Source organism: Protopterus annectens, chromosome 12.part0, assembly GCF_019279795.1.
Source record: "Protopterus annectens isolate FY-2018-M chromosome 12.part0, PAN1.0, whole genome shotgun sequence".
NCBI lineage: Eukaryota > Metazoa > Chordata > Ceratodontiformes > Protopteridae > Protopterus > Protopterus annectens.
Window position 1 is genome coordinate 1,166,366,954 of NC_056746.1, and position 15,847 is coordinate 1,166,382,800.

General features: G+C 37.4%; 1 protein-coding gene across 1 annotated transcript in view; it reads right to left on the minus strand.

The window, feature by feature from the left end:
* LOC122817052 (bactericidal permeability-increasing protein-like) overlaps positions 1–15,847 on the minus strand; it is a 442,831-nt gene that overhangs the window by 53,489 nt on the left and 373,495 nt on the right. The window contains exon 12 of the mRNA XM_044090194.1: positions 8,615–8,657. Within this exon, the coding sequence (XP_043946129.1) occupies positions 8,615–8,657 (43 nt within the window). The remainder of the gene's footprint in view (positions 1–8,614; positions 8,658–15,847) is intronic.

The window sequence follows — 15,847 nt, forward strand, 5'->3', positions numbered from 1 at the left end:
TGTATGGCTTACTGACTTTTCATCTAACAGTTACCCTCTTGACTGCACTGTCCCTCAAATCAGCCAGCTAGTTTTCAGTATTGTCCATTTTCTTGGGCCCCACACTGTTAACACTTCGCAATAGTTTGGTAAGAAATTTATGATAAAGGCCCTGTGAAACTAGATGCATCATGCCTGCAGCCTCCTATGTCAAATTCTGTTATTAAAGTTATTTGTTCCATACTTGGCTAGTAGAAGGCATTTCTATAGCAATGAATAATGCTTAGAAAGTAGAATATTGCAAGGTTTTGAATATAACTATATATATATATATATATATATATATATATATATATATATATATATAGAGAGAGAGAGAGAGTGCACAGAGGAGGTTGGAACGAGAACCAGAGTTTACTTCTTCTTCTTCTTCTTTCGGCTTTTCCCGGTTAGGGGTCACCACAGCAGATCATCTGTCTGCTCATGATTGGCAGTGGCGTTTTACAGTGTCGAGTTGCCAGCCTGGCGCCCAACCTTCCACAGAAGGCACACACGCGCGCACACTCACACCTAGGGCCAATTTAGAGTGTCCAATCCACCTACTGCATGTCTTTGGGATGTGGGAGGAAACTGGAGCACCCAGAGGAAACCTATGTGACCACAGGAAGGACATGCAGACTCCACACAGAAGGCACCTCAGCTGAGAATCAAACCGGAGAACCTCTTGCTGTGAGGTGACAACGGTAACCGCTGCACCACCGTGGCTGCCCAAGAACCAGAGTTTACATTAAATGAAAATCAATTTGTTTAAAATACAAAATAAGACATTGAATCCTTTCATCCTATACACTTCCCTGGACTTCATCAGAACACATACATAATAAGGCAACCTGCTTTAAAAAACTCAGTGACATCACTTCCTAAAAACATTTTTAAATCCTTAAAGGCACACTGCACCTTTCTAGTTTCATAGGTTTGTGATGCACTGATCCTGACCAGTTGTGTATGTCAGTTAGAATACTAAACTTAAAATCATCCTGCCTCTTATTTAAGAATACCTTAATTTTCAAAAATGTATGTAATGCAATATATTGATAATGTTAAAAGAATATTATCTGGTTAGTCAAATGCTAATTAATTCAAACAATATGATCCAAAATAAAAATAACATTTTTTGGTAACAGAAATGAAGAAACTGAAGGACATGTTTACTGAGAAGGGCTACCCATTTGAGTTTGTGGAAACAATTACTGATTGATTGTAAGTGAAAAATGGGGTGATGGATGTAAACCCTTTTTAGGTGCTGGACTAAGTAATGACAGAGATAAGGGTAAACAACTGAAGGACACAAAAGGGGACAAATTTGAAAGAGCTTTTGTGGTTCAATATAATGAGTGAGCGAAGGAGATTAAAAATATCTTAGAGAAAATTTGGACAATTATAAAAGGTAACCATTTAATGTTCTGGTTCCCATCCTACCTTATACACTATATTTGTAGTTATTTGTTGAGTGTGTGCATGACTTAAACTGATTTTGTTTATAGGTTTTTGAAATACAATGAAAATGAAAGAATTAAACAAAAAAAGCAAAACATCTAAATCTAGGAGGTTATCTTGGTAAATTGAAATCTACGAAGGTAGTGAAAGAAACAGTTCAAATTCAGGATATGCTGATTTTTATATCAACTAAATGAAATAACAGAAGTCTGGGTGATGGCTATAAACTGTGTGTAGGCAGAAATATATTTTCTTTCCATTGCATACACATTTTAATAGCCTTAACAGATTTCTTGATGGATGCCAACATGTATTTATCAGTTTGGAAACTTAATATGCAGAGAGCTGAATTAACTCCATTAAAACAAGATATTACCAGGCAAGTATGTTATTTATTTATTTTTTTGTTAACATAGTAAATAAACTGATCTGGGGACTCCCTTTAGCCACAGCATAGGCCAGAGCCAAAAATACAGCATGCAAATATAGCAAATCATGGGACCGAACAACATCCCAGGCTGCGTTTTACATGAACTTCAGAACAAACTGGTTCCCCACCTAAGCACTATGTTCAATATTAGTCTCGCATCAGGCTTTGTGCCCACTGAATGGCGCACAGCAACAGTTATCCCACTTCACAAAGGGGGAGCCACCACTGATCCCAGGAACTATCGTGCTATTAGCCTGATGAGCCTGGTCTGCAAGGCCATGGAACGTATCATCATGGAACTCATAAACAAAGACATTGGTAACCTCCAAACTGTAGATCCCACCCAGTTCGGGCTTGTGAAAGGCAGATCATGCCTCCTGAACCTGATTGACTTCTTTGAGGCAGTCACCAAAGGTATAGATGAGGGTAAGGTGGTTCACACAGCCTATCTTGACCTTGCCAAGGCTTTCGACACCATCCCCCATTCTGGAATTATAGCTAAACTCACTAAACTAGGCATAAATCACTACATCACAAGGTGGGTTGCCAACTGGCTCACTGGCAGAACCAACACTGTAAAAGTTGCAGACTCCAAATTTGACCTCAAACCAGTGACAAGTGGAGTACCACAGGGTTCAATCCTGGGACCTCTCCTGTTTGGTATCTACGTCTCTGAAGTACAGGCTAACACAGAAGGCCTCTGGCTAATGAAGTTCACAGAAGACTGCAAACTAGGAGCCATAGTCAAGTCTCCAAATGATGTGGACATCCTACAGAAGGGCCTCGCTGAGACAGATGCCTGGTGTCAGAGTCAGGGCCTTAAGCTCAATGCCAAAAAGTGCAGTGTCATCCCCTTTGGTAAAAACTCTGTACCCATAAACTACCACATAGGCAGCAATCTACTTAACACCGAATGTATGATAAGAGACCTTGGGACCCAGGTGGACAGTAGTCTCTCCTTTGATAGTCACATTGCCACAGTAGTCAGGAAGTCCTTCTACGTGGCACACCTCATCATAAAAGGGTTCTCATCCAGGAAAAAAGAGGTCATTGTTCCCCTCTACTCGACACTCATTAGACCCATTATAGAGTACAATGCCCCTTTTGGAATGTGCCTCACAAGACATCTGCAGCAGCTGGAAAGGCCACAGAATTACCTCACAAAGAGGATTATTGGCCTCAAACAAATGCCCTATACTGACCGCCTCAAAAAACTCCAGCTTTACTTCGTAGCATATCACCTACTCCGAGGTGATCTCTGCCTAACATACAAAGCTATATCAAACCCAGAGCTGTTGGACATGCTACACCTAAAGAAATCCCAATCCCTCCGAGCTACATGCTCTGTGGATCTATACCTTGTCACCACAATAAACAGGACATGCTGGAGGGATAGATTCCTATCCCAGAGACTTCCCATACTCTGGAACAGGCTACCCATCTATGTCAAGCAAAGTTCTTCATTAGCACTCTTCAAGAAAAATCTTGATGAGTGGATGGGAAATAGTAAATACACCCCGGGGATCACTTATGTGTCTCTGCTCGACAGTGGCACAGGAAAATAACTTTCTTGGATGGTATAGCCAGGAAACCTTGTTGTCTAGGCTTACTTCGGCTCTTGGGCCGATAGCCTAGTACCTGCCTATGAACCTATGAACCTATATTGGTGCAAGCTCACTATGTAAAATATCACAATGGATGAGTAATTTGAGCAGAATAAGACAATATACTCGGTACTCTTTCAAATTAAAAGAAAATCTGCTATGCATAAACAATTGTAAGAAGACTAACAATGCAAGCACGGGGTGGGGCGTGTAACAATCTCAACTATCAGCTAAGTCACTTGTGGAAAATGCATAAAAAATACCCAGTGGTCCCTACAGAATTGTAGGTATTAAAACCTTTGAAAACAGATAAAAAACATTTGTTCTGTCAAGCAAAAAGCAAGTAAAAATGAAGTTCCTTCTGAAGAACAAACTACTTTAAAAGCCGTAAGGCACTTCATTTTCTCACACTTTTTAAGTGTGGCACAATCAAAGTATCGTACAGCTTTTAATGTTGTTTTGCCTTCTGCTGCTATTTTTTTTTCCTGCCATCACTGTTCGTTCTTAATTTCTATCTTGTGATTTAATCTTAAAGCAGTTAAGCTTCTTTAAAAAGGTGCTTTACAAGCATACCTGTTTCTCGTTTTTACTGCATAACCATAGAACTCTCTGCATTACATGGTTGTTATGGTTCATTCAGAAATAAATAAAATGATGGTTAAAAAAAGAAAGTCTCCTTTTGTCAGACTGTCAAAATTACCAGATACTTACAAAGGAATATAAGCACCTTGCCATAAAAAAAGCATTTTTCTCAAAACAAAGCAAATTATTCTACTCTACAGTCCAAAAACATTTATGAAGCAAGAACTAGAAGCTCACTCAGAGGAAAAAAAAAAAAAAACATCACTAAGTACAGTGCACGTTAATGGTCCTATTTAATCTGAGCTAAGGCTATCATCCAATTCTTTGCTGAATTTTTAGCCGTTAAATGCTAGCACAATCCCAATAGTTATTTACAGTGGGATTCCACAAATCCATTTTTTTGAGTGGGGGGGGGGGGTTGCCGTTTCTTTTCCTTCAAGACTTTTTTCTACTACTCCTTGACCAGGCTCTTAAAACAATGTTCTATTTTTAGTAGACCATTAAAGTTATTTGTTCCAGACTTGGTTAGTGGAAAACATTTCTACAGTAGTAGTAATGAATAATGCTAAGAAAGCAGAATATTGGATGGACTCCAGCCAAAGTGCAGTAAAGCCTATGATTATGTCTTATTAATCTAACTCATTCACACCTTTAGTCTCTCTCCCCCCCTCTTGCTCTCTCTCTCTCTCCCCCCCCTTGCTCTCTCTCTCTCTCTCTCCCTCTCTCTCTCTTTCTCTCTCCTCTTTCTCTCTCTCTCTCTCTCCCTCTCTCTGTCTCTCTCTGTCTCTCTCCCCCTCTCTACCTCTGTCTCTCTCTCTTTCTTTCTCTCTTTAATTACTTTCCTCCTTTTGGAAAATTACAGCAATGATCACACTACCCAGAAATTGATCTGATCTTGCAATTTCTAAACTGTATCCCATTTCCCTTCTCACCATTTTTAGGAAAATCCTTAAAAAGCGTTGCTACTGCTAATGTAGTTAGCTATTTTGAGTTAAGTAGCCTATTCACTTACAACCAACCTGGCTTCTGTATAGGATTTGTATTCCTACTACACTTTCTACCCATATCCCTCTATTTCATCAACAAAAACATGAAAATGTTTAATTTAAAATGGTCCAGGACACTTGTCTTCATATAACCTTTCACTGGGAGTTGCAGGACCACATACCCCTCCTTATTTTTCCACTTTTTCATAATGTTCAATAATTTGTTGCCTAGTATTTATTATTATTCTTGGGTAGAGGCCTCACTCTTTCTGTCATCTGAACTTCTTAATTATTTTGAGAACTCACAAAATCATGTCTTTCTCCCTGATTTGCTATTTATTCCTGATTTGCTGCAATTGCATGTGGTTTGCTACACATTTATTATTATGCATACTCTGCTGTTGTTGTTGACAGTATGTTGCAGAAACATTATTATAAAACAAATCACAATACCGTTCAATAGATCAAAATTTTTTCTCCTGGAACCTCAGCTAAAGCCTTCCATGGAGGATAAAATCCTTTTCATATTGATTATAAGCATAACATTCCAAGTCAGCATACACCAAGATTTCTTAACCAGCCTCATTCATTCAACAATAAATTACATTGTGTTACAAAATAAAATTCCTTTCTATCCTCTTCACAAGGATAATTTCTGTCTGAAATTCCATACCCATGCTCTCTAAAGGGTGTGTCACTTTATAGTAAATAGCTTGTATATATTGTGGTTTGTACCAATGTTGGAAAACATAATTTTATAATTGCTGCCTTAACATGAGAAACCTTCTCTATTACAGCAGATTCTCTTGTCTTGTCTTAATTAATTCCCTAAAAGACAACAGGACCAGGAAATAGGATGGTTAATAGCTAGAACCACATAAATTACTTAATATAACTGAAGTTTTCTTATAGATATTATTTTGAATGTAGCAGCCAGGTAAATCTATAAGAGTAATATCTAATAATTTAATTTTATTACGATTCATACATTAAAAATATGCAAAACCAAACCTATTGTTAGATATTTCTCAAACAAATTCTACAAAGCAGTTGTACTTCACTTGCAAATAAATAATAAATCATTTACATATTGAAAATATTTACTACATTTTATAAGCAAAGTAGGATGTTAAAAATGGTAGGACACAGTAGTAACTACTAGAATATAAGTAAAGTTTTATTATTTTAAAAATGTAATACTGTGGCCCTTTCTGGACTTAATTTGGAATTCAGCTGCAATGCTCTAATTGGTTGTGAGTTTTGGTGGTGTTAGTGTGCTTTTAACTTCACTGGAAGTAGTAGCTAGTAGTAGCTAAAATCCATCTATTTAATGTTGCATAGATTTTTTTTGCAGTTATTTTATTTGCATTGCTACAAATAGTTTGGAGCAATTACATCACCGTTCATGGCCTGAGATAAATTCCGTTGCTCTGCTTATATCAAATAAATCTGCCTCCAAGACAGTACCTGAAGATCTGCATCCTTCTAGATTTAAGTTGCAAAGTAGTTCATTCACAAAGTGAAAACTTGGTCTTAGAAGGGCACACCTAAGTTATGCCACTGCAGCGTGAGGAAAGGCATGAAGCCTTATCCTTTAAAGAAGAACAGCACAATACATAATATGCAGTCGATATTCCATCATCATTCAGATAAAGCATTGTGCATACAAAATAAGCACTATTGTATCTATTTTGTTGTCTAAGTCATTGCACAAAACATCTGTTCGCTGAATTCCTTCCAACTAGCTTATGCACACTTGATGCATTTCTTTAAGTGTTTTGTTTTTTTTTGCACTGAATGCTGTCAGATTTGTTAGTAGCAGTGTTATGCATAATGTATCACAGAGATGAAGAGTGAGCCATCTGAAAAGATTTTTAGTACAATAACTAAAATATAAGGTGCAATGAAAATGTGCTGTGGTACGACAAAAAACACCTTTACTGAGATGGATCATAAGGCAAGACAATGGCTTTATTCTTAAAGCAAGGGCTGTAGCCCCAGCACAGTACCCCCTGGAGTGTGTTATCATTATATGGGGTATTTTGGGTAAAACAGTATGCTTTATTAAGATGCGTGTTTCAACTAGGTCACTGCAGTGGGAAAATGGCCAAGCTGAAGCATTTGTTGACTAATTAGGGTGCAGAGTTTTTCTTTCAAACTCATAATGCTTCATAAAAGAAGTTTAAATATTTAACTTCTGAAATTGTAAATTTTGGTGGAGGGCATATTATCTCCTGTATCTGAACTTACAGCTCTTTGTTTTTCTAATATTACTGTAACAAGAAGATCTACATTTAGCCAAATCCCACATGCAGTGCACTGCAGGCAATCACAGTGCAGGTGTATGTGAAATTACTGTTGCAGTGTGGTAACATTAGTGCTGCAATGTGGCAACATTACTGCTGAAGTGTAGTAACATTACTGCTGTAGTGTGGTAACATTACTGCTGCAGTGTTGTTACATTACTGCTGTAGTGTGGTAACACTACTGCTGCAGTGTGGTAACATTACTACTGTGGTGTGGCAACATTACTGCTGCAGTGTGTTAATATTACTGCTGCAGTGTGGTAACATTACTGCTGTGGTGTGGTAACATTACTACTGTGGTGTGGTAACATTACTGCTGCAGTGTGTTAACATTACTGCTGCAGTGTGTTAATATTACTGCTGCAGTGTGGTAACATTACTGCTGTAGTGTGGTAACTTTACTGCTGTTGTGTGTTAATATTACTGCTGCAGTGTGGTAACATTACTGCTGCAGTGTGGTGACATTATTGCTGCACTGTGTTAATATTACTGCTGCAGTGTGGCAAAGTTAATTTTGCAGTGTGGTAACATTACTGTTGCAGTGTGTTAATATTACTGCTGCAGTGTGGTAACATTACTGTTGTGTTGTGATAACATTACTGCTGTAGTGTGGTAACATTACTGCGGCAGTGTGGTAACATTACTACTGTGGTGTGGTAACATTACTGCTGCAGTGTATTAATATTACTGCTGCAGTGTGGTAACATTACTGCTGTGGTGTGGTAACATTACTGCTGCAATGTGGTGACATTACTGCTGCAGTGTGGTAACATTACTGCTGCAATGTGGTGACATTACTGCTGCAGTGTGTTAATATTACTGCTGCAGTGTGGTAACATTAATGTTGCAGTCTGGCATGACCATGCTATCTGTTACCTCCCATAGTAAGTAATGCTTACTTTGTACCAGTACAGGTTCCTGATGATTGAGGTAGAAACCATTGCCTCTGTATACCATCTGCGAGCAGTAAGCATGATCGATAGAGATGTGATACTCATTGTCCAATAGTTCCTTTATACAGAGGACAAAATTTTTGTGATATCTGTGTATCTTAAACTTGTTAACCCTCATGATTAAAGATTGTAATAAGAACAAGTCCTCTGACCAACATGGAGAAAAATTAGTTACATGCTGTCACCTCTATGATACTTTCTATTGTAAAAGCTTTAGGACACAAAACATTGCACATAGTACCCACAACAAATCAGTGACTGTACTATCCATACTTACATGAAAAAAGCCAACATCAGAATGTTTCAGATTCAGTCGTATACTACAAACAAACAAAAAAAAAAACTTGTAAATCAAAATTCAAAAACTGCACACACACAGACACACACACACACACACACACACACACACACACACACACACACACACACACACACACACACACACACACACACACACATATATATAGATAGATAGATACATTTATATCAAATGATGTATATCCGATTTCTGAGATGTCTCCTTCATCTGAACATCTGCATTTTCACTCATTTTTTTTACTTTAATAGCTCCACTCTGGTTAGCCTGAGTTATGTCCCATTTCTCAGCAGTATGCCTCTTCAAAACAGACAAGTTCCTTGGCCTTCTTACATTGCATGCTACTTGCTAGACTCTACTGACACTTCTACTAAGTGAGTCTGCTTTCAGAGAGCTAACAGGATGTCACTTTGTAGTACAGCAGTATGATGTGCATGCAGCAGCGTACTGTGGCGGCTGGCCTTTTATCACTAATTCTAATGCTATAATCTTTATCAAATGGAAAAGTGTTTTTCAGGACTTCATCAGAATATTCTGAGTTCTCAAGCAGTTTAACTTCCCACTGTAACTACACCCCCAGTAGTTACTCACAACCCAAGGGCATATCATTTTACTAATCTTCTTTTTATTTCAGAAAAAAAAAAATACTTTAACAGACTATACTTGTCTGTACTATACTTCTGTAAATTTTCATTTTTACCAACTCTTTTACAATGGGAACCAGTTGCAGTTGGAAATGATCACGTCCTTTCAGCTGGGAAACAAATAAACACTGCAGGAATACACTGCATGTTGAACTGATATTCACTGTGTGAGGACATTTGGAAGCATTCTCTCACTGGTGAAGAAAAGAGACAATGGGAAGAAGCACAAAGCAAGAAGATGTGAAGGAAAAATAACACTGATGCTCTACTGTTTATTTAAGATAAAAGGGGTGACATGAAATGCTGTTCTGTGTTTAGCAAGTTCAGATGTAGAAATCAAATCTGATGGCAGCATAAGAAATATGCTCATGTTAAGACCACTGAAAAAAGCTGTGGAAGTACAAAGAACATTGAGTAAGAGAGTGAAATCATGTATCAGGAAAAGAAGGAAACACAAAGGCAGAAGACCAGCCTGGTAAAAGGAGAATGTCACTCTCTAATGCCGTTCATTGTATCAAAGAGATATTTTTTTCTCTCTTTTTAATTTTTCCGAATGCTTTTGGTTCCTAATACCATGACAAGAATGGACCCCGTTCCTGAATTAGGATATAATTAGCTTTCATTAAATTAGTATTATTTCAGCCTTTGATGTTTGCTAAGAGTGTTCTTCTCAACACCTGCAAATATACCCCGAATTGTCTCCTTCTGTACTTCATACAGGGTTACATATATTGGTAGGATATTTAAATATGCTTGAGAATTCTTTTTTATTATTCTTATTACTCTTAATACTGTTGAAACTGTCTGGGTGTCTTTATTCCACACAGCTCTAGTTTCTGCTAGAAAATTATGATATTTCATGATTTTATTTTATCTCAGTGATGTATCTGTTTTCATGGTTAATGCTACTTTTGTCCTTTTTCCTTGGACGACTATATCTCGTTTTCGTACTTCTATTTTCTTAATGCTTAGTACTGGTTTCCAACTTCTATTTTCTGAATGCTTGGTACTGGTTGATCCCATGTAATCAGAACTTCATCATTTTTGTAGTGCTTTGCGGTTCACATTCCCAACACTTCTCACCTATTTTGTAGTATTTAATCAATCCTCAATACAACAGTCCTTCCATAATGTTTCACTTTTGATATACAGGCCTTCAGCTACGAGTGCTTTACAACCAGTAACAACATGTACAGCTGTTACTAGTTTTCTATTACAGAACCTGAATGTGTCTTTTTCTCCTACCTTTTTCTGTAGACTTTGTAAACTTTTGAGTCGTCATCAATTAGTTTTTTAACATTTGGTTTAAATTCACATCTCCATGACCATTCATGCATTGAATCTTCATTAACATGTGGTTATTCCAGGAGTTCTCTACACTTGCCACTGTAATTGAAGGCTTTCTAGTTTTCTTTCTTTTCCTTATGGTCCTGTTCTTCATACTCCTGCTTTTTTTTTTTTTTTTTTACTTTTGTTTGGTATTTTTTGTCCACTTCAGGTTTCTTTTTCATTCCCACTCTTTTCTGAAATGCTTCAGTTAAACCAAAGATGTCATCTTACACATATTCTCTTCACATTTTCGAAGTTTCACTATGTTTGAAGATGATGTTAACAGATATATATATGTAGTCACAAGATTGCAGATATATAGATACAGTCAGTTTTGAGGAGGCCCATAACTGCTTTAGAATAAGGTATGCATAAACTTGGCATACACTGTTTTTTATATATCATTTGATAAGCATGAAACATTTTTCTGTTTTTCTTGTCCAACTGATTTTGTGCTGTTGGGGCCTAGTCAATTACACCGAAGCTATAAGTTAGAACAGGAAGAGCAGGCTGATTTACAGCTTAAACGTTATTCTTACATGTCAAGGCAGTTTTCAATATTAGCTTTAGTGTTCTGAAGTATTTCTTAATCTCTTCCCAAATATTCATACCCCCGGTTCAAGTTCATCATCACATTCATTATCTAGGTTAATATTTTCTTGGTGCTGCAGCTTTCCTCTATCTTCTTCTTCTTTTGGCTTTTCCCAGTTAGGGTCACCACAGCGGATCACCTGTCCGCTCATGATTGGCAGTGGAGTTTTACAGTGTCGAGTTGCCAGCCCGGCACCAAACCTTCCACAGAAGGCACACGCATGCACACACTCATACCTAGGGCCAATTTAGAGTGTCCAATCCACCTACCGCATGTCTTTGGGATGTGGGAGGAAACCGGAGCACCCGGAGGAAACCCACATGACCACAGGGAGGACATGCAGACTCCACACAGAAGGCACCCCAGCCGAGAATCGAACCAGAGAACCTCTTGCAGTGAGGTGGCAATGCTAACCGCTGTACCACCGTGGCCACCCTGTTGCTCTTCATTTTTATTAAGACCAAATGTCATTCTTATATTATCTGAGGAAGTTTTAATCATTTGCAGTTGTGCTTTCAAATGCTCATCTAATGAGCTATATCATTTTAAATCATCCATAAAAAGTAGAAGTGATGCCTTTGAGCAAGGCTGGTTTCTGGAAGTTAAGTTGTAACCATAGCCTAGTCTATTAATTAAACAGCTTAGTGGGTTAAAGGCAAGACAAAACAGTGGTGACAAAAGATCACTTTGGAATATCTGTCTTTTTAGATTTTTCTGTCTTTAATATTATCTAGATGTTGCTTAATGTCCAGAAACACTTCAGAACCTTTAATTTTTAGCATAAATGCCCTACCATTTTTCTTCTAGTTAAACCTCATTTTGTTTCAGAAAGGAATTTATCTCATCCTAAGCTACACAGCACATAGTTTATAGTTTTTTTTTTTACTGTTGGTTGTTTCCCAGAGTTTTCTATCATAATATTGTCTTCTCAAGTTCAGTAAAGTGTTTTAATCAGCTATGATGAAGCTATTTTACAAAGAGAGAGCTGCTGGAGAAGTCTGAGGACAGGAATGAGAGTTATACTGTAATACAATATCAACATGCCATTAACACTTTTATTTTTGGCTAGAGAAAAAGATTCATAAGTTTGTCTTAGGCAGTTGACCATGATAGTCTTTATAGGCCAAGCCATACAACCCAACCCAGTTTTGTCCTCCAGTACATTGGACACATATATGGTGAGGATATGTTAGTAATGAGGTAGCTAAGGGTTGTGTGTTGGGGATATGTTAGTTTGGGATTAGTTAACCTACTGTCAGTCTCTGTCCATCAGAGTCATGGGAGTCAGACCGGGGTGAATTTACAATTTCCCATCCAGTGATCAAGGTTTCACTAGAAAAAGATCAGGGATGAACTCCGGTTCACATGGATGGGGAGCCTGTTCCATGGTGTGAGGATAATCTGAAACACATATTGGTCTCTCTGACATGTTTTATTTATTTTATAGGCAAAGTTCAGGTTTTTGGATCTTGTGTTGCTGGTGTTGTTTGTTTTGCAGATGTATAAGAGGTCAGCAGAGATGGGTCTGAGGATACTGTATATTCCAGGTAAGATCACCTCTCAGTAAACTATAGGAGACTGAGTAAAGAGACAGGGCCTTAATATGATCTGTGTAGGACAGAGTATTCATACCCTGGACTCTCCTGGTGAAAAACCTTTGAGGGTATTCCAACTGTTGCAGGTGCCTAGTTAGGTACATACCAAAGGGGTCACTGTATTCGATGATGGGTCTGATAAGAGCTGAGCAGATTGGTACTATCACTTCCTTGAATCTGGATGTCATACCCTTGCTTATGAGTTGGGTGACATAGAATGATTTTCTTACTATCTTGGTTACACTTGGTAGAAGTCAAAATTACTGTCACCATATGTTCCCAAATCCCCAGTTAATGGGTCAGCTATTAAGGGTGTTTTATCAATGGAGTAATTAGCTTGGGTGGACAATTTTCAAATGGACACTAATTTTAATCCATGACTCTGGTGATAATCATTTGTTTGTGTCAGAGCCTTTGTTGGATGTTTGTGCCGTGGTGGTGGTGGGGTATATGACAGCTCCCAATTTACAGTCATCTGCAAATTTGGTGAGCCAGAGGCCTTTCACTTTAGCCTTGACTTCTGAGAAATAGATGCCAAACAGGAGTGGGCCCAACACAGAACCCTGGTGCATTGGTGACTGGTCACCTGGTGGAGGTGGTCTCACCATTCTTGAACTCTTGTGTCCTATCTGTGAGCCAGCTAACAGTCCAGCAAGTTATGTATGGATTTCTGCCTAGTTCTGAGAGTTTGTCAACAATGCTTGATTAGGGTATTGTATCAAACACCTTGACAAGGTCAAAGTAGGTGGTGTGCACTGTTTTTCCCTCATCCATAGCCTTGTTGACCCTCTCAAAGAAGTCTACCAGGTTGCATAGAAAAGACCTTCCCTTGACAAAGCCAAACTGGGATGGGTCCAGTATCTGTAGATTGCCAATGTCCTTGAAGATCATTTCCATGATTATTTGTTCCATGGCATTGCATATTAAACTTGTCAGACTGATGAATCTGTAGTTCCCAGGGTCGTTTGATAGTGCACCCTTCTGGAGAGGAATGACTGTTGTGGCTTTCCATTTACTTGGTATGTAACCTGTTTTGAGGAAGTAGTTGAACAGTGCCTCTACTGGTCCTGCTAGATCATGTTTGTGGCTATTTAGGACATTATCAGGGTCCATTGCAGCAGAGTTTTTGGCCTAAGCAGATGCTGCCAGGACCTGCTCCCTGTTGATAGCTGGGGGATATGCTAGAAGGGATTTCATAGGGTAGTAGGGGGGATTGGGACTGAAAGTAGACCTACATTTATCAGCTAGAAGATTTGCTATGTTACCCTGGTCAGTGAAGGTTGTGATATTTACCACCAGTTCTGCACACTGGTCTGTGCTACCTTTAAGGTTTCTGACATAGCTGAAGAAAGCTTTGTGACTGTCCTAACCTAAGAGGCTATCTCAACCTAATAATTAGCCTTATTGGACCTTATTAGACCTCTTAGTTTTTTGTTTAGTTGAATCTGAGGGCTCTTGTCTCTGTGAGAGTTGCTATTTCTGGTTTTGGCCTTGACTTTTATTCTTTTGTTATATACCCTGTTAAGGTTAGGGTTCCACCGGTGACTGGCTTTTCAGCCCATTTATCAATATGGGTGGAGGTGATGGAAGAAAAGGAGTATGTTAAAAATAGAAAGGGGAATAAAAAGAATTAATGAGAAATTATGGGAAAATTGGAGAGTAGGAAGTATTGTCATTATGGAAGGATCTTTTAACCATGAATGGCTTCTATAAAAAACTGGTCTGAAGGGTAGATTGAATTTAAAAAGAAGTACAAAAAGTGCTTTTTTTCAATTTCAGGATGATACAAGAACAGAATAGAAAGGTATGGAAAAAATGTGCAAAATTTATTAGAGAATTTAGAGGATAATACAAGAGAATTTTATGATATGGAAAATGCATACATAAAAGAAATTGAGAGAAAATAAAGGTATTACTGTTTAGGCAGAGATATTATTTATAAGGGAGAAGGGTGGAGAAATCTGTATATTTGGGTAAAATATTAAAGGAGGATATTAGTATAATGAGGGAATGAAAAATGTAACTGGAGAAGTAAACAGAACACAAGAAGAAATTATTAGTATTGTAGTACAGTATGTGGAAAATATGTATAAGAGTAAAAAAAGGAAAATAAGAGAGAATGGAAAATAAAAAAATAAAAATGGAAAATAAAAAAAAAATCAGAATAAATTAATGAAAAATTCGAAAAAGAAATTACTATTAGTTAATTGGAAGAAGTACTTAGAAAAGTGAATTTTGGCAAAGTATCAGACCATGATGGTATAAGGTATTGAAATTAATGGATTGGCAACATAATATTTTGTAAATGTATTGAATAAATGTTTGAAAAACATGTTTGTTTATAAAGAGTTATTTGGTGAGATATTAAGATTTTTATGGAAGAAAGATGAGAAAAATTAAATAAAAATTGGATACCTATCATACTAAATAATACAGATTATAAAATTTTTATTAGAATAATATAGAAGAGAATGCAAGGAAGGTTGATGGATGGATATTATGGAAGAAAATATATGTGTTAGAAAAGGGAAGGGATGTAAGAATGGTTTTTGGTTGTGAAATAAATTGTGGATGATATTTTAAGCAAAAGGGAGGATGCCAAACTTATGGTAGGTGATATTAGCAAGGCATTTGATACAGTAAAACATGATACTTTGTGGAATGTTATCAAGAAGTATGGAATAGATAACAGAATTAAGAGAGTGTTTATGTCAGCATATCAAAATAATAGAGTGAGGTTATTAGTGAATGGATCACTCAGTAAAAGAAATATGTATGAAGTATAGTATAAGACAAGTATGTCACATGAGTGGACTGTTGTTTGCACTGATAATGAGTGCTATAGTGAATTTTATAAGCTACTTCACTCACTACTGCATTGGTAATTAAAGGAAAACTCCACCTTAGAACTTAAAAAACTTGTTTTTCTTCACTGTATCTTTGTTTTCTTTTACAATTTTAAAATGTTTCCCGCAAAATGGTGTATGATGGGGACTGCCTTGGTAACATGGTGTTGTTTTCTTGCTTGCATTCC